Source organism: Fistularia commersonii, chromosome 22, assembly GCF_037954325.1.
Source record: "Fistularia commersonii isolate RoL2024-O1a breed Wild chromosome 22, RoL_Fcom_v1.0, whole genome shotgun sequence".
NCBI classification, from domain to species: domain Eukaryota; kingdom Metazoa; phylum Chordata; class Actinopteri; order Syngnathiformes; family Fistulariidae; genus Fistularia; species Fistularia commersonii.
This window is the reverse complement of record NC_141305.1, coordinates 6,019,288-6,038,257: the sequence shown is the minus strand read 5'-3', so window position 1 is coordinate 6,038,257 and position 18,970 is coordinate 6,019,288. Positions and strand designations below refer to the sequence as shown.

Below are 18,970 nucleotides of genomic sequence, written 5' to 3'. Positions count from 1 at the left end.
AAGAAAATTGAAGATAACAAGCAAGCAGCAAAAAGAGAACAATGAAAAAAAACTGCGGAAAAAAAATTGAAATGACTGAAAAACGGTCAGCATATTCAGAACAAATCATTCGGCGATCTGAGAACTGCCAGGAAATAATCATAAGAGCCGACGATAAATATAAAAGGCACAAAAGCCCTTTTCAAAGAAATGACCAAAAATGACCCCCCAAAAACAGAAAAAAAGAGTCAAGCTAGCATCCGGTTTCCTTGAAAAGAGACTTCTAGAAATCCGATGGTCATAAAAACGAAACAAAAATAACACTTCCTGCAGGAGGCGTCAGCTGACAGGCCAGATGGATTGTTACCAAGAACCATCTGGAAAGCGCCGATAAAACAGTTTGAAGCTTTGGTGCAGAAACAAAAACCAGCGATTGGTTTTGTTTGGACAAAAAAAAAAAAAAAAAACACTCCAATTTTAAAAAAGATCAAATTAAAAAAAAGGACATTAAAAAAAGAGAATGCTCTGCAGAGAGGAGATAAAAAAGGTGCTGCAGGTAAAATGACTTTTTCATTTTTTTTCGCTTCAGAAAAGTAACTTTTATTTCAATCTGATAATGAATGGAAAAGGAGAGTTGCCAGCGATAAATACAAAGTAAAAAGAAATCTCTCTGTAAGACATGGTGCAGGAGAAAAGGGCAATTACACTGAAACTAATGTATTTGAAAAAAAAAACATTTTTTTTGTTCTTTCTCACCAAATTTGATAAACCTTAGAAATCCGAATACTATATATTTGAATAAAAATCAGATTCAATAAAACATACACTTTTCATCACAGATTTTGTTATTTATTTATTTATTTATTTATTTATTTTTTATCAGGAAACAAACTTTAAATAAAACGGAAATTAATTCATTTTGCCTCCAAATCCAACAGGGTGGAACAAAAAAAAAGATACAATTACCAATGAGACAAGGCTTTTTTTTTAATATATATATATATATATATATACACACACACACACACACACACACATATATATATATATATGTATTACTTTCTCGCAAAAAAGAAATTCAAACTTTAATTCGGAAGGTTTTTCTTATCGATCCAGTGGGAGGCAGGGGAGAAAGACAAGGGTGACGAAGATGGAAATTCAGAAAAAATATATAAATAAATGAACAGAAATGAAGGGAGTTGATAAAATCCAGCTTCCCCTTTTCTCCCCGAGCCGCCGCCTCGAGCTGAATCTCGCGGGCGAGCAGACAGAGATCGCGCCGAGATTAACCACGGCTGATGAAGAGGAGGGACCGAAATGAACCGGGGAGCAGAGCGACAGAAATTGGGAGATTATTTGGAAAAAAATAAGAAAAAAAAATCATCAGGAAGCAGGGAGGGTCAAGAGGAAATTAAATACATTTAAAGAAAAAAGAAATAAAGAAATATGTAAGGAAATATGTTCCCATATTTTTGCTTTGACTTAAATTTTTTTTTTATACTTAATTTTTATTAATATCTAAAAGATCTAGATGAAGAAAAGATTTACCTGTATTTTTGCTTTTAATTAAATTTTATATATTTTTATATATATTGCTCATTTTTATGATAATGATTTTCAATTGACAAACACAGGATGGCGCAGCAAGAAATTAGCTACAAAAATACATTTGAGAACATTTCAAATCTGAATTAGCCTGAAATTTTAGCAAAATTAGCCTGAAATTTCAAGTAAAGGTAAAGAGGTCGACAGGAAATGGAACAAAGATGTGTTATTAATTATTTGAAGATGAAATTAACTCATGAATAATTAAATACATTAAAAGGAAAAAAATAATAACAAATAAATAAATAATTAAATAATTTTGTGTGTCATTTTGAAAAAAAGTTGGGAAAATAAAATATTGAAAAAAATCTACATGCTGTAAATATTTACCTTCATTTTTGATTTTAATTATACATTTGGGTGGCCACACGAGAAATTGTCTAGAAAAATACATTTGAGAACTTTTAAAATCCGAAATCAGCGAGAAATTAGAGTAAAAATTCACATTTTAAACACTGAAAATTTGTAGAAATTTCATGAAAACGAAGGTTGACAAAATGTCAATAAGCTCTGTTCCACGACTCAACTGGGTACTTTTTTGCATTTACCTCAGAAAGCGACTCGGACCCAGTACTTTTTGTCGTACGCGGTACTTTTTTCTTGGTTGCCTGGGCAACAGAAAGGTCCCGACAAGGCGACGTCTCACCTTCACACACTCGTCCGTCCGCAAAGGAGCCGGCGGGACACTCGGGCAGGCAGCGGCCCTGGTGGAGGACAGATCCGGGGTCGCGGCAGGAGTCGCACTGGTCCGGTGACGACGTGCACGTTAGGCAGGTCTCGTGGCAGCGAACTATCACACACACACACACACACACACACACACACACACACACACACACACATTGCACTTGGTTTAATGTTAGCCTCGGCAATACACATGCCCTCACAGACTATTTCATGGTAATTTAAACTCACACACATTATGTGTGATGCAATCCCCCGTACCCTGACACACACACATACACACACACACACACACACACACACACATACACACGCACAAACGATGTCAATTTAATTTGATGCAAATTCAGTGCAGACATTTGAGCTCCAGACAGTAGAGGCGCAAAGATTTGATACTGCAGGAAACACTCGCTGGCGTCGGCACCTCAGCCCCAGGGACGCCGGTTGGTCGCCGCCGCCGCCACCTCGTTTTTCCAGACACGACGCGTCACGACGGAGCGCTTTCACCTCGGCCTGACTCGGGAGGGGGAGGCTTCTGGAGGCTTCTAAGCCTCCAGGAGGACCAGAACAGACCGTCTTTATGTGGCGTCGATGTCATTGTCTGAAAGTCAGAAGGGAACCTAAAAGCCTTAGACGTACTCTCTCTCTCAAACACACACACACACACACACACACACACACACACACACACACACACACACACACACATATGCACACACACATTTGCACGCACATAATCTCGAGCCAGTTCCCTCTGAAAATGAGGCGAAGGAAAAAAGTTCCCACAACGAAAGGGTGCAAGTAATGATGTGTAATGATATAGTAAGTTCTCTTTCTCCCACTCGTGCGCACACACACACACAACACACACACACAGACACACACACACTCGCACACTCCATTAAGCTACATCGTCTCAAATTGATTTCTAGAGATAATAATTTGAAGATTTCAAGCCATTTGTCCCCAAAAATTGAGGAGATGGAAAAAATGTGTATGCCTGTGCGCGTGCGCGCACACACACACACACACACACACACACACACACACACACACACAGACACACACATGCACGCACGCACACACACACACACACAGGCTCCATTTACACACCACACACACACACATTTTAATCATGTTATAATGACCCACATTAATTCCAGTGTCTTGTGTATGTCCATTATGGGGGACACACTATCACACACACACACACACACACACACACACACACACACACACACACACACACACACACACACGTCGTAATTAACATGAAAGGACATGGAGCAGTTTCCCGACGTTCCCCCTCATCGAGACAAACTGACCCACCGCTGGGAAGATATCAAAAAATGAAAGGCGGGCGATGTCATAACCTTGTTCAACCTGAAAAATATACACACACACACACACGCGCAGTCTCACTCACACATACATACACACACACACACACACACACACACACACACACACACACACACACACACACATACATGTCCTAGCAGCACAATATCCTGTGTTTTTATCCAGCCATTTCATTAACAAATCCCCCACATTGTTACTTTATGAGGCAGAAAGTTTCCCCAAAACTTTCAACAGTGTCTGAAAGATGCAGAAACACACACACACACACACACACACACACACACACACACACACACAAACACACATCAATTTTCTGGAACAAATCAATTTTTACAACATATCAGTTGACAGCTTCTGTCGATTTGACTGCAAATGTTACATAATACACACACACGCACATGCACACACACACACACAGACAATCTCAAGTTTTGCCTATTTCATAAGCTATTTCATTAAAAGGAAAAAAGTTGTTCCCCAAAAGTAAGTTGAGGCTGAAAGTCTGAAACACTGAAACTGCCCAGCTTTCCATTTGGGATATAGCTAACACACACACACACACAGACACACACACACACACACACACATACAGACACACACACACCTATACCTACTCACAGACACGCGCACTAGCCTTGCTGGTATTCTCCAATATTCACACCCAAATGACTTTGCACATTTCTGGCAAAGCAGCATCCCAAGACACAGGGCGGAGGAGAAGGTGTGTGTGTGTGTGCGTGGTCCGATCGAAGATGAGGTTTGGCAGCAGGACAAACACTGACGTTTCATTTCCTGCTCAAATCCACCGCTGAACAGAAGCATCTGCTGCATCGCCCACTTTGTCTACAGCATGTCAAGTGTCCTTACTGTGTAATTACTGTGTAGTTGCTGTGTTATTAATGAGTTATAACAGCTTATTCCAGCTTATTCTAGTTGTGCTTATTGACTGTCTGGTGTCTATTTCTTGATAAAATCTCTGATATTAATGGAAATGTGAAGAAGGCCCAGAAAGAGTTAGTTGATGGTATGTTGGCGAAACAAATGAAGGCTTGTTTTAAAGCCCCCCAAAAAATAGAAAAACAGTGTTTGTGAAAACACAAGTTTATAATTATGTGGATAAATGGAAATGTAAAATGAAAAATGTAAAAAGACACTTCTGCTTGTTTTGTTTAAGGATCCGGGTTCATTGCGCCAGACAGCCTGACTTAAAAACGTATTAGGAATAAAAATATCAATTCCTCCCCCCCAAAAAATTTGAATAAATAAATCCCATAATAAGCTCCTTCCTGGGGAAGGTTGTCCCGCTGTGCAGAATGACCGAGCAGAAAACAAATAAATCAAACCCACGTGGTTCAGGGAAGCGGCGCCGCAGAGGACGGACGCCGGCGCCCGGAAGCAGCGGAGCGGAAATGACAACGACAATATTGTTGTCTGTTTTTTTGGCAGAACGGCGCCGGGCCGCTACAACAACTCCTCAAATGTTCTCGTTCCGGTAATTATTTCCACAAATTACTAATTTTTAGGTTGATTAGGTTTTCTCAGGTAATGAATTAGTAATTACCATGTATCAAACTTATCATCAACGTGTAATTTGAATGCATATTTTTTTCACGGTAAAACCCTCCTCCTCCAGCTCACTGACAATCCCACTTTAAAGAAAGACAGCCTTAAAAAAGCTTAAAGTTAAAAAACATATATACATATATATGTATGTATCTTATGGGACATTTGGGCAATGTTTTTTTTAGAGAGAAATGACCAAGATGGGCGGGGGGGTCGTTACCATGGTGACACTCAGGGCAGCAGCGTCCCTCCCTGGCGACGGCCATGGCGCCCGGCGGGCAGGACGGGCAGGAGCGCAGGAAGCAGGTGACCAGACCGCCGGTGCACGTGCACTGCCTGCAGGCGCTGTCACTCCACTGGGATGAATCCTGGGGGCCGGGAAAAAAAAATATTTGTTGTAAAATTTAAAATGATGTTCATTTATTGCTTTAAATAATATATTATATTATATTATATTAATAAATATTATAAATATTAAAATATTATAACATTTCAAAAATAATGTAGAAATGTTACCTAGAATATTATTCAACAAATTATAATTTGCATTAAACATAATATTGTGAATAAAATCTAAATATTACTACAGTATATTAGGATTAGTATATAAATCTTGAGGAAAAATTGCAAAATATTTGGCTGGAAAATTTCGAAAGATAAAAACTGAGTTTTGAAAAAAAAATTAAGTGAAAGAAAAATAATTCAATAAAAAATAAAAGAATTTTAACAATGAAAAAAAATACAAAATTTAATAAAAATTATAAAAGTAAATTGAGCCATACCGGGTGGGACTGTCCCTGGTGCAGGCAGGGGGGCTTTGGGGCCGAACACTCAGGGCAGCACCTCCCTGGCAGTAGGACCTCTTTCAAACCCTGAGAAACACACACACACACACACACACACACACACACACACACACAAACACACACACACACACACACACGCACACACACACACCCTTTCCATTATTTATTTTAAAAATCATCTTCAACATTAAAACACATACACATAATTTTCCTAATAAATATTCCTGGGTTTTAATCTGACTGTGTCCAAATCTATACTAGAAAAAAATAAAATGAATAAAAATAAAAAAAAAATCATTTAAATTAACATAAAAGGCCATGAATATTCTGTTATAAGAAAATGTAAAACCATCAAAAATATCAAATCAAATTTAGTAAACAAACAAGTGAAATCGTGAGCTGAAACAAAATCAAGAAATTATAACAAACAAAAACAAAATATTTTAATTAAAATGATAAAAATAATATTCAGGAAAATCTCTTAATTGTCTGAAAATATACAGTTGCATTTTTTAAACAATTTTCTCTCTGTTTTTTGAGTCAAAGCATGCTAATCTGACGCTAATGGATGCTAGCGCTCATCTCAGGCAGCGATAAAATGTTAACGTACGGATGCACATTCAAGAGCTGCAGGATACTAATTATCTGCTGAAGTACTAAGGTTAGAATGAAAAAAAATATTTAGTCTCATTATTACTTTTTGGGACACTGATATTTAAAACATAAAGTAAAAGCTGCTAATGAAACTCAGAACAAAAAGCAGTCTGGTAAAGGGGCCCCCAACGGATGAGGACGGATTATTTCATGTTCAGAGTTTTTGCGTCTGAGAGATTAATCTGTGTGCATGTGCGTGTGTGTGTGTGTGTGCCTGCACGATATACTCCAGCTTCTCAACTCTGAACCGAAAAGGAATTCCCGCCCGCCTTCATGTCCGAACAGCTGGTCGGCGTGTTTCCACAAGAACCGAGGAACTTCAAACACCCGGGAACCGAGTGTGTGTGTGAGTGTGTGTGTGTGAGAGCGAGAGAGAGTGTGTTTTTCCTCTGGTTTTCGGTCTTCAGTCTCTTATTTGCACTTAAAAGCTATTACCCTGGAAATCCCTTCAAAGTGGTTCGGCCTCAGGTTTCCCGCCGCCGCCACCGCAACCCAGCTGGAGAGTCCAGGAAAAGGATCATGGTGTGTGTGTGTGTGTGTGTGTGTGTGTGTGTGTATATATGTGTGTGTGTATATGTGTGTGGGTGGGCAGTTAAAGTGGCTGAGGTGACTTTCATTAGCGCCTGAGTGGTCCGTCTGACGGCCGGGGGAAATTGGATTTCTGGGTCGCGGCGTGCGGGTAATTTAAGAGTGGACTTCCAGCTGTGGGGAAACAAAGCAGTTGGAGCAGCAGGTGGAGGCGGTGGCAGGCGGTGGTGGGTGGCGGCGGGCGGCAGCCGAAGCCCAAGAGGTCAAAAACCTGGTCAAAGACACCATGCTGGTATGAAGAAAAACGCATGTTTCCAGACAAGGCCACGTTTAATTCATTGGCCGCCTGTCAAGTAAGTTACAGTGTGTGTGTGTGTGTGTGAGTGTGTGTGTGTTCAGGCACCGGAAACCATAAAGTGACACACAAACAATATGCAACCATACACACACATATACATACACATGTCCAAATGCATGCAAGCAAACATTAATAAACACACATACTCGCTCTATGTATATAATGTACATACATGCAAATACACTAATTTTTCCAATTTATAGATACATTCAGTGAGGGTGTGCATGCAGTGACAATGTGTATATATGCATTCAGTATATACACAAAAATACCCAATCATGAACATACTATCCTGTCGGTAACACACGTATGCAGTGGAGATACAAACACACATAAATCTGTACTGTATCATGCATACACACACATATATACTGCATATATATGCACGCCCACACATATATCTATATATATTATATATACACACATTTATACTGCATATATGCACACTCATACACAAACACACACACACACGTGTCTATACTGTATTATCTATAGATACATTATACTGCATATATGAACACGCCTACACTTATAACAACACTGTATTACTATATTTTCACGACCATAAGGCGCACCGCACTAAAAGGCGCAGTCTCAGTTATGTGTGCCATTACTGTATTTAACACACACATAAGGCGCACCTGAATATAAGGCGCAGGTTTTATATACAATCCACGCCCACATTTCCCCCTTTGCATGTCGTCCTCTACTACGTCCGCCTTACAAAAACAACACACACACAAGCGTATTTAAGTGTGCATACTTAAAAATAGAGCGGGAGCAAAACTGAGTTTGGATTCACATTTTTTTTTACCGTAATCGTCATCAATCTAACCAATGAATGTCCTCAGCCTCTGTTTTTGATTTGAACAGCTGCGCTAAATCTCCATCAACCACGCCAGGTTCACTTTCTTCACTATCAGTCACTTTCCGTGCCGCGCGGCTCCTCGGAAATGATGCCGGCTTTTGCGAAAGCTCCAACAACAGTGCCGGCAGACACGTTAACTCGAGCATCTACAATTCATTCACAAATTGTGGCGTATCTCGCCCGGCGCTGCCTTTCACTCTTAGTGAAACTGTGGTCTCCATCGGTCATGCATCGCTCCCACGCCGCTCGCAGCCTTACTTTGAACGGCAGGTTCACACCGATATCCAGCGATCATTAATCGATTCATTAATCTTAAATTCTCTCGAGGCTGCTCGATTTCCATGTTCCTCCGCAAAGCTGATGGCATTCAGTTTGAACTGTGCTTCATAAGCGTGTCTCTGTCATTTTCAGGGTTGTTAAAAAAAACGATGATCTGCATAACGCGCATAACTGTTATTTTATATACGATCAACTCCCACATTTCCCCCTTTAATGTTCTCATGGTGTTCTCTACTACGTCCGCCTTACAACAACAACACACACAGGGCGCACTGCACTATAGGGGGCGCCACACATTTTGAAGAAAATCTAAGACTTTTCTGTGCGCCTTATAGTCGTGAAAATACGGTATATATTTACACACGTATTTATACTGCATATATGTGATATATGTGCACACACACACACATACAGTCTATTTATACTGGATTATATATACACACACATCTATACTGCACATATGTACGTGCACACACATGTATCTCTACTGTGTAATACAGGTACACATACGTTTATAGTGCGTCTCATGTGTACAGATTACACACAACATCAACAAATACCGTGCACGCGAAAAACAATGCAAAAAACACACAATATATGCACAAATGTATGTTGTATTCTACATATAACATACATACACACATATTATACCAACATATAATGGGTTTGCATTCACACAGGGTCTCACCTGTGGACAGTCGACACGTGCGCACTCTGCACTCCGACACGCCACCTGACCGCGGTCGCAGCTGCAGAACTCGCAGCCCGTCCCGTTCCACATGTCGCCGTGGTAACGGACCACGCCCTCGTACAGGCAGCTCCCTTTGGCAGCGGCGCACTCGTCGCAGCACTGACTGGGCCGCCGCACCCTGGTTAGACCCTGGGGGGGACGGTCAGAGGTCATTTTTTTAGATTTATTTTCAATGAATAAGGGGAGAAAAGCAATAAAACCATAATCTTATACATTATTTAAGAGAAATCCCTTTCGTTTCACTCATCGTATTTTTTAGCCTGCTGACTGCATTTTATTTCAAATGGAAAAATTAAATAATAAAATTAAAGAATTAAATAATCTTTAATATCTCCCCCAAAAAATTCTGCAAGAGGATTCTGATGAATCAACATAGAAATAAATCACATTAATATTTCAAAATAAAAAAAAACCTTCTTATTCCAGACATGGAGACAGAGAAATCATCAATTCATAAAATAATAAAGAAAATGGAATAAATTCAACAAATGCTTTTTCAAATTGAAGAAAAACATTCACAAAACCACCAACTTATAATAAAAAAAAAAAAAGTAAAAAGACCTACAAAAATGGGGGGATGCAGGGATGTGACGAGGATGGGAGGAAGAGGAGGAGGAGGAGGAGGAGGAGGGGAGACTCGGGCTCGGAGAAATAAAATCTGAGGTTTCAGTCGAACATAAAACCACTGGAGCTTCTTCAGACGTGTGTGTGTGTGTATGTGTGTGTGTGTGTGTGTGTGTGTGTGTGTGAGCGTCGACAGGCAGAGATGAGAGGATGACGCAGAGTGTGTGTTCAATTATTGAGGCAAACACAGCGAGACGTCCAGCCGCACCGAGGCCCCGGATTCTCAACTATCCCATTTTTTTCCGATTACATTAAACGTCTCTTTGTTTATTTTCACGCGGACCTTTGTCCCCCTGCGTCGCTCCGTCCAACCTCCCTGCTAACGACACGGCGAGGCGTTTGAGGGCCGGGGGGGCCTGATGGGAAACACGAGTTCTCTCTTTCCCGGTCTGATCTTCCCTCGCCCCCCCGATGTGCAGCAGAACTCACAGTAGTTTAGAAAAAGAAAAAAAAAAAAACTTTGTAAGAACAAATTGACTTGTGAGGAAGTTGCTGGCGTGATTAGCTTGTCACCCGCTGGCATTTTTCCGTTTTCTGGAAGAAGCCGCTTTATCAGAAAAAAAAAAAAAGCGTTTCTGACGTTTTCGCCGTGACGTCCTGCACCTTCAGATAAACGGCATCAAACATGTTTGTCTTTTGAAGGTGAAAGACGTCCTCGGAGGAGGACGATGGCTTCATCCTCGCTCACTCGCAGTTATTTTTATCCTTACCGTCTCGATGGGAACATCATCGTTTGTTGTAATCGCTAGTATTGTCCTCGTGAGGGGACAATGGGTTTCACGTACTCCGTAAACCCATAAAGGATCACAATATTTGATGTTCTCAAAGGGGGGACCCCGGCTTTATAGGCTGTACATAACACCAGACTATTGTAATCTATTCTTTATAAACCTGACTGACGTTGCGTTACATAGTGTGTTGTCAGTTCGGGGCATTTAGGCCGGACATCCTCAAACTATATCGGCTATGCTTTTTCATATCAAAGCCATTAATATGTATATGAAAATATAGGGGGGGTTCATTGTATATAAATCCTTAGGGAATTTAATTCATTCCCTGACTGAGCTTGAAACACAATTTGTTGGTATATCATATTAAATGTCCCCATTAAAATGAATTGAAATGCTATTATTCCGTTCCAGACCCCATTTTTGTTATGTTTTAAATAAGAAAAATGTACAGTGTGCAAGTTCCATTTAGCAACGCATTGCAGCATTAAGTGAGTAGCCAGTAAGTTACGTAATAGAGCACCAAATGAAAAACTCCTCCGCCGCCTACGGCATCTTTTTTTGTCCTTAAAATAAATAAAACCAGTTAATTGCATTTTTTTTTTGTACTGTATGATTATTTTTTATACATTATTTGTTATATACAAAGTACATTTTTCTTATTTAAAAACACATAACAAAGACAAGGGGGCTGAGATGAATTAATAGCGTTCAAATTCATTTTAATAAGGAAATTTGATCTGAAATCAGCAAACTGAGTTACGAGCCCGGTCACCGAATCGATTCAACCCGTGAATCAAGGTTCCACTGTATACTGATGAATATGAATTCCTAGCTGATAGTCAGTCTGCTTATTTACATTTTTTTTCTCGCCGTCGGAGTGATATCGGCAGGTTCTCTTAAGGCCACGGCACAAAAGCACTCAAAGCGATTGTTTTATTTTAATTGTTTTAAATTCACTAATAGCTCTGCGGCATTAAAACCAGATTAGCGCTAATCTTGTTTAAACGATAAATATTTAATGAGAACGTTTTTTTTTTTTTTACCCTCAACGTTTGTTTGCTGATTAGATGGAATTAAAGCTCAACATGGAGGTCAGGGGTAAATCCAACAGACGCCTGTTTGCTTTCATTCCCTCAGTAATATTTCACCTGTCGGGTTACCTCTACCGTGTGTGTGTGTGTGTGTGTGTGTGTGTGTGTGTGTGTGTGTGTGTGTGTGTGTGTGTGTGTGTGCGTTTCACAGTTTGACTTCACTCACATCATCAAAATGGAAGCTGCAAGGCCACATTTGCATACAATTAACAATTAAATGCCAGTTGAAGTTGATTTGTGTGCGTGTGTGTGTGCATGAGTGAGCATGTGTGTCTATGTGTGTGTGTGTGTGTCTGTGCGTGTGTCTGTGCGAATCCAGGAGGCTTTGCACCATGAAATGTCTTTCATTTCATGTCTTTCCATTTGCACTTAAACTTCACATGCAAATGTATGGGGGCGGGGGGGGGGGGGGGTGCAAAACGGAATACTGAAAAGTGTGTGTGCGCGCACGGATGAGTTGACGAGTGTGTGCGAAAAAAGTTGCATAACAGATATTTAACATACATATACATTGCACACTTGACAAGTTTGACTGAATCTAGGAAAAGTGATATATAGGAAAATGTGTGTGTGTGTGTGTGTGTGTAAACCCACCTTTTCGCAGGTGACGGGACGGCAAGTATGTGTATGACATTTGGATTGACCGTGGTCGCACATACATGTGGTGCAGGCGTTCTTCTGCCACTGCTCGCCATCCTGTTGCAGCACAGACACACACAAAGCATGTGAATGAGAGGATGAATGAGAGGATGAATGGATGCACGTCTCTCTATGAAGCCCTGTGATTGGTCCAGGGTGAACCCCGCCTCTGGCCAATGACAGCACGGATCTAGTGCCTGCAGGGTAAGTGGTGTACAATGTAATGAATGTTTGAATGAATGCATTAATCAATGAATGCATGAAGAAATGAATGAATGCGCAGGGAAACCTTACTGATGCCAGTATTGCCAGTATCTTGACAACAGGATAAACTGTGTAGATAAGTGATTGATGATTGATTGATTGAATGAATGGATGGATTAATGAATTAATGAATGAGAGAAAGAGGGAATAAATTCATATTCAGGGGAATGTTAGAGTTGCAGGTGTCCTGAGTGCAGATTAGGAGGTACAGCTAATGAATAAATGGATGATCAAATGAATGAAAAACTGAATGAACAAATGAATGAGAAAATGAATGAATAAATTTATATTCGGGGAAATTTTCCAAATATCACTGATCTCCTAAAGAAAAAAAATGAATGGATGAATGAATGAATGAATGTTCAGGAGAATCTTATAGATGCTTTAATTTTGCACTGTTAAGAATTTCACCTGCAATTTCTTGTTTCAGGGGATCATTTTCTGACAATACATGTGAAATTTGCCCAAACAATTGGAAGATTTTCTTTAAATGAAATTTAAATATTTTATTGCTGCTTTGTGGTGCATTTCCTTTTTTATTTTTTATTTTTGCTACTTCTTAAATGCGAAGCAGACTTGAGACCCGCGCTGATGTTCTTCCACACTCCCCTTCAAAGCGACCGTCTCGCTTTGCTTTCAAAGGCGGGATTAAGTTGTCGGATTTCACCTGGAATATCCTCCAAACCGAGACGCTGCTCCAGAGGTTAGGATAGAAATAATTATTGATTCAAAGATATGTGAAGCTGCTAAATTGGATGATTCGGAATCAATGGGGTTAAGTCACATTATCAATTTTTTAAATTCAAAATAAAATATGTTTGATGGTTGCATTTCCCATTTCTGACGGCAGCGGATACGATTTACTTGATTCAGCTCCAATACTCATGTCTTGCCCTTTCCTTAGGAAGAAATCATTTTCAAAGGTTTACTTACTTTACTTTGCAGCGGCTTCTGCGCGGGCGACTACACATGTCAGAAAAAACAAGTATTTGTATTCAACGTCTGCATTTCTATCAACTGGCAAATGCTGGCAAATTGTAGACTGCTGAATTGCAATCGAATCGAATCACAGACTGGTGATTCATAATCGAATCCAATCGAATCTTCGTCTGGTGAATCCTGATTGAATCCAATCTAATCGTAGACCAGTGGATGGTAATCAAATCGAATCGTAGCCTGGTGATTTGTAAATTAATCCACTTCAATCAAAAACCAGTTAATAGTAATTAAATCCAATTGAATTGTAGCCCAGTTAACTCTAATCGAACAAATTCATAGACCGGTGAATCATAATCTAATCGAATCGAAGACTGTCGAATTGTAATTGAATCGAATCGTACACTGGTGAATCATAATCAAGTTGAATCATAGAGCTGTAAATCATAATTGAATTGAATTGTAGAGCACAGAATCGGAATCGAATCGAATGCTAGAGCGATGAATTGCAATCGAATCGAATCATAGATTGGTGATTCATAATCGAATCCAATCAAATAATTGTCTGGTGAATCCCGATTGAATCCAATTGAATTGTGGCCCGGTTCACTCTTATCGAACAGAATCATAGACCGGTGAATCATAATCTAATCGAATCGTAGAGCAGTGAATCGTAATCGAACCGAATTGTAGAGCGCTGAATCGGAATCGAATTGAATGCTAGACCGGCGAATTGCAATCGAATCAATTCGCTTCATAGACAAGAGAATCAGAATCATATTGAATCGAAGACAAGTGAATCAGAATCGAATCGAACCCTAGACCAGTGAATTGCAATCGAATTAAAGCGCATCGTAGACCAGTGAATCAGAATCTAATTGCATGATCGACCACTGAATCAGAAGGGAATCGAATCGTAGACCAGTGAATCAAAATCAAATGAATTGCAATCTAATTGAATCCCATCATAGACCAAGAGATCATAATCAAAATCAGATCCAAACCCTCAACCGTTTTAGACAAAGCCCTCCTCCGGTTATCAACCTAAGCCCCTCGGAGCCGCCGCCGCCGCCGCCTCATCACCGTTCCTCAGAAAGGCCACGTTTTTGGTGGTAATAAACCATTTATTACAGACGTTTCCCGGCGAGATCAAAGCGTTGCAGGCAGCCGGTGCGAGCCCTTTGATCTCTTTGATCACTTTGCATCGTTTAGGATGAAGAGAAGGGCCCCCCCGATCATAGGCACGCCAGACGGCGCGCAAAGTGTGTGTGTGTGGCCACTAATATCACACAGACACACTTGTGTGCGGATTATACACACCATTACACACTGAAATGATCCCGAATTGTTTGAGCGCTGGAGAGGTTTTTAAAGTCAGGAAGTGAAGTGATGAATCATCTCCTTGGCTCCCTCACTCACACACACACACACACACACACACACACAGAGAAAAGGAAACGTCCTCATTTTGTTTTTTTAGCAAAAAGGTGGCTTCGTATCAGAGAGGACTGATAATCCCAGATTATCGATCCCTAATCTGAGACGACTGTTCATTTCCAGCACCGCCACGTCGCAGGAAATGAAAGTACGCGATTTCAGTGTATTTCAAATATCAAAGGTTAATGAAAAATACTTGAAAGTACTAGAATTGTGCTTTGAAGTGAACAAACGGAAAAATATATTTCACTCATTTGGCTCTCCTATTGGGGGATTAAGTTTTACTTTTACAAATATTAAAAATCCCTGAGTATACTGAAGTGTGTGTGTGTGTTTCAAACCAGAGGCAGAGCGACATGATTCATTCTGTTTAATAAATTCTATATTGAGGGGCTCTTGACACGCCGACGAGCGGAGAGTAAACACACGCACAAACGAGCAAGCGCTGCGCACGTGTGTGTGTGTGTGTGTGTGTTTGTATGTGAGTGTATTTGTGTGTGTGTGTGTAAGACCAACACACAGGACAGAATGGAACATGCTCTGATCAAAGAAGAAATGGGTGACAGTGAGGAAAGATTGCATGCCTGTGTGTGTGTGATACATGTGGAGGGTGTGTGAGTGTGTGTGTGTGTGTGTGTGTGTGTGTGTGTGTGTGTGTATAAACACAAGAAACTGGTTGATGAAGCCTGAGATTAGCAAGGAAGAGTAGAGAGTAGCTCCCACTGCTTTCATTGCAGTAATAAAGTGTCAGTATGGACTCACACACACACACACACACACACACACACACACACACACACACACACACACACACGCATCATAAATCATTTGGACACTGATGTCATTGCTTTACTATCTACACAGATACACAGTAATGTGTATGGATGATAGTAGTAGTTGTAGTCATAGCAGTACTATGAGTACTTGCCACATTAAAAGTAGCCACTCTTGTACTTTTAGTAGCCACTTGGTCTTGCCAGAACTGGGGGATCCTGGTGGAATCGTGGCAGCCCCAATGAGGTAGAAATCCACAGTACTTGCAGCTGTCATTATTCAGAGTAGTAGCTGTAGTACTTGTCACTGAAGAAGTTGTCATAGTAGAAAGAATAGAAGTAGAAGCAGTATTCCTAGTATTATTAGTCTTTGAATGGTTGTGGTAGTTTAGGAAGTTGTCACAACATTGGTTGTCATAGTAACTGCATCATCTTATCCACCAAGGTAGTTCTCATCGTAGTAGCGTTAGTCCAAGGTAGTAAGAGGTTGAAGTAGTGCTAGCGGTTATCAAAGAGTTGTAACTGTAGTACAAGGACGTGGTACCAATAGAAGTTCCTCCTAGTATTTGGCTTAGTCTTAGCAGTGTCCACTGCTGTGGTTCTGATGTCCCGGTTGCGTATCAAAGTACTTGTCGCAGTACTCTTTGTGGTAGAACAGCAGCCATGATAGTACCTGTTGTACTAACGGTAGTAATTAAAGAGGTAGAAAGATAGAAAGAAGACAAAAATAGCGATCAGCTGGAGTAGGACAAAGCGGGGATAGAAACTGTTCAGAGCACTTCCGGTTTGTATTTGTGGATATATGTATTTAATTAAAAGTTAAAAAACATGTTTCTACGTAACATCTTTCTGTGTGAATATCTCATGTAACCACCTGGACACCTGCTGCTAATAGACAAGTGCGGCCTATATATGTACATATACATATTTATTTATTTTTAGCCAGTGCGGCTTATATTTTAGTTGTCAGTGAAGAAGCTGCCACAAGTAGCAGTTGTCACGGAGGTCATCATGGAAAAATAAGTCTCATTAGAAGAGATAAAGTAGAAGTGCTCTTCAGACTCGCTGTCATAGCAACTGTCAAGTCATTGTAGTAGTAATTGTAGTGATTTACAGCACTTCTGGGAGTCAGTCTCAGCTTTGCTCAGAATGCAGGGAAAAACAAAGGGGCGGGGCTATCGATGGGGGCGGGGTTTGCCCTGTCAATCATCCACTCATGTGTTGAGATATCGAATCACTCGCCCTCTCATTCACACAGACACAGATTAGTCTGCAATAAACCTACTCACACGGAGGACCAACACACTCACACACACACACAAACAAACTTACTTGATACTGTTTCCCGGCCGACAGACAGGGATTGGAGACACACTGAGGACAACAGTGACCAGGACGGATCACCAGATTCTCCTGCTGCAAGGGGCGCGCACACATGCACACACACACACACACACACACACACACATTGTTGCTCATTTTAAACATTTTTTTCTGTTTTTTTTGTCCTAGAACCAGTTAAAAAAAATCTCTGGACAAATACTTTCCCAGACCTGTATAACTTTGTCTGTTTGCGTACCTTAACAGCATGCTGTAAACATAATTACCTTCAATGAAAAGCTTCTGAGGGTTAAATACCAAAGTAAATTGTGTGCTGTCAGGGGTTAGAGACTGGTGGACGCCGAACACGCTAAAAGGCCTTAACCACTCAAGGTTGTGGGTTGGACTATGATATATTGTTTATATATTTCCCCTGGTGTTGTACTTTGGGAGGCAAACTTGCTTCCGAAAATGGTAGGAAAAGTATTGAAAATAAGATGAAATTTCTCCCTCAAAATGTTTGTAAGTAAGTGATTTTCTCCAGAAAAGTTAAAGAATTGAATCAAACTTCTGCAAAAAAAAAAAAAAATGGAAGAAAGAAAGAAAGAATTAAATAGGTTGAAATTCAGGCAGGATATTGAAAGGAAATTTCAAAATAAATAATTAAAATACAGTTAAACCACTTAGAGTTCAGAAATAAAATATATAATGAGGCAAAATATGCTTGACTAAAAAAGACAAAGTCATGATGTAATAAGTGACAGGAAATTATTAATAATTTATTCTTTTTTTTTTTTTAGAAAACCTACCACTTATTTTTTAACTGATGCAAATTTCGGGAGACAAATAAAAGCACAAAATAATTTTATGAAAATTTTGCAAGAAACAAAAAAAAACAAATCGGAAAAGATCGGACTCTCAAATCAAGATGGAAAATGAAAACGTGCGCAGTTGATCAGTGACTCACCGGCGTGCAGACCAGCGGCTGACATTCAGCCACCGAACACTGGACGTCGCCACTGCTGCAGACGCAGCGGGTGCAGAGGCTGGGCTGCCACTCCTGACCGTCGCTGAAGGTCTCACCGACCCACGTGCACATCTCTGACATACACACACACACACACAATCACACAAATCATAGCAGAAAAACTTCTAGAAATTGAAGTGAAATGAAGCGAGAGAGGGGGAGCTGAAACCCGAGGGGAGAGGTTTGGCATCACGGTTACCCGCCACACACACTCACACACATTCACACACTGGTGCTTCAGTCACCAATTAACCTCCAAAAACTGTGTGTATATGTGTGACTTTGTGTGTCTGTGCATGAATGTGTGTATATCTGTTTCTCTGTATGTATCTATTTTTTGTATGTGCGTCTGCATCTGCATGATTGTGTGTGAGCGTGCATGTGTGTGTGTGTGTGTGTGTGTGTGTGTGTGCTTACTTATGCGTGTCAGTGCTTTTCTTCGAGTGCATTTTGTGCACGCGGGTTTTTTTATGTGTGTCTGTGAGTGTGTGTATATGCTCTGTGAACATCTGTGCATGTGTGTATCCATGCATTTATTGTTTATGATTTTTGAGTGTGTGTGTGTGTGAACACACAGATCCCCCAGAGACTCGTTACTGCACCGAACATGTTTATACATTATTACATAATTACACTCCATATGACATTCCACCGCAATGGAAATCCTGGTCACATGATTCAGTCAGCTGAT

At 40.3% G+C, this 18,970-nt stretch overlaps 1 protein-coding gene across 1 annotated transcript in view; it reads right to left on the bottom strand.

Moving 5' to 3' along the window:
• The window catches only part of fras1 (Fraser extracellular matrix complex subunit 1), a 161,748-nt gene that overhangs the window by 97,345 nt on the left and 45,433 nt on the right, over positions 1-18,970 (bottom strand). Inside the window, exons 6-12 of the mRNA XM_086169440.1 lie at positions 18,220-18,353; positions 17,265-17,348; positions 12,478-12,579; positions 9,375-9,566; positions 5,976-6,065; positions 5,414-5,561; positions 2,231-2,374 (exon numbers count right to left, since the gene is read on the bottom strand). Coding sequence (XP_086025566.1) covers positions 2,231-2,374; positions 5,414-5,561; positions 5,976-6,065; positions 9,375-9,566; positions 12,478-12,579; positions 17,265-17,348; positions 18,220-18,353 — 894 coding nt within the window. The remainder of the gene's footprint in view (positions 1-2,230; positions 2,375-5,413; positions 5,562-5,975; positions 6,066-9,374; positions 9,567-12,477; positions 12,580-17,264; positions 17,349-18,219; positions 18,354-18,970) is intronic.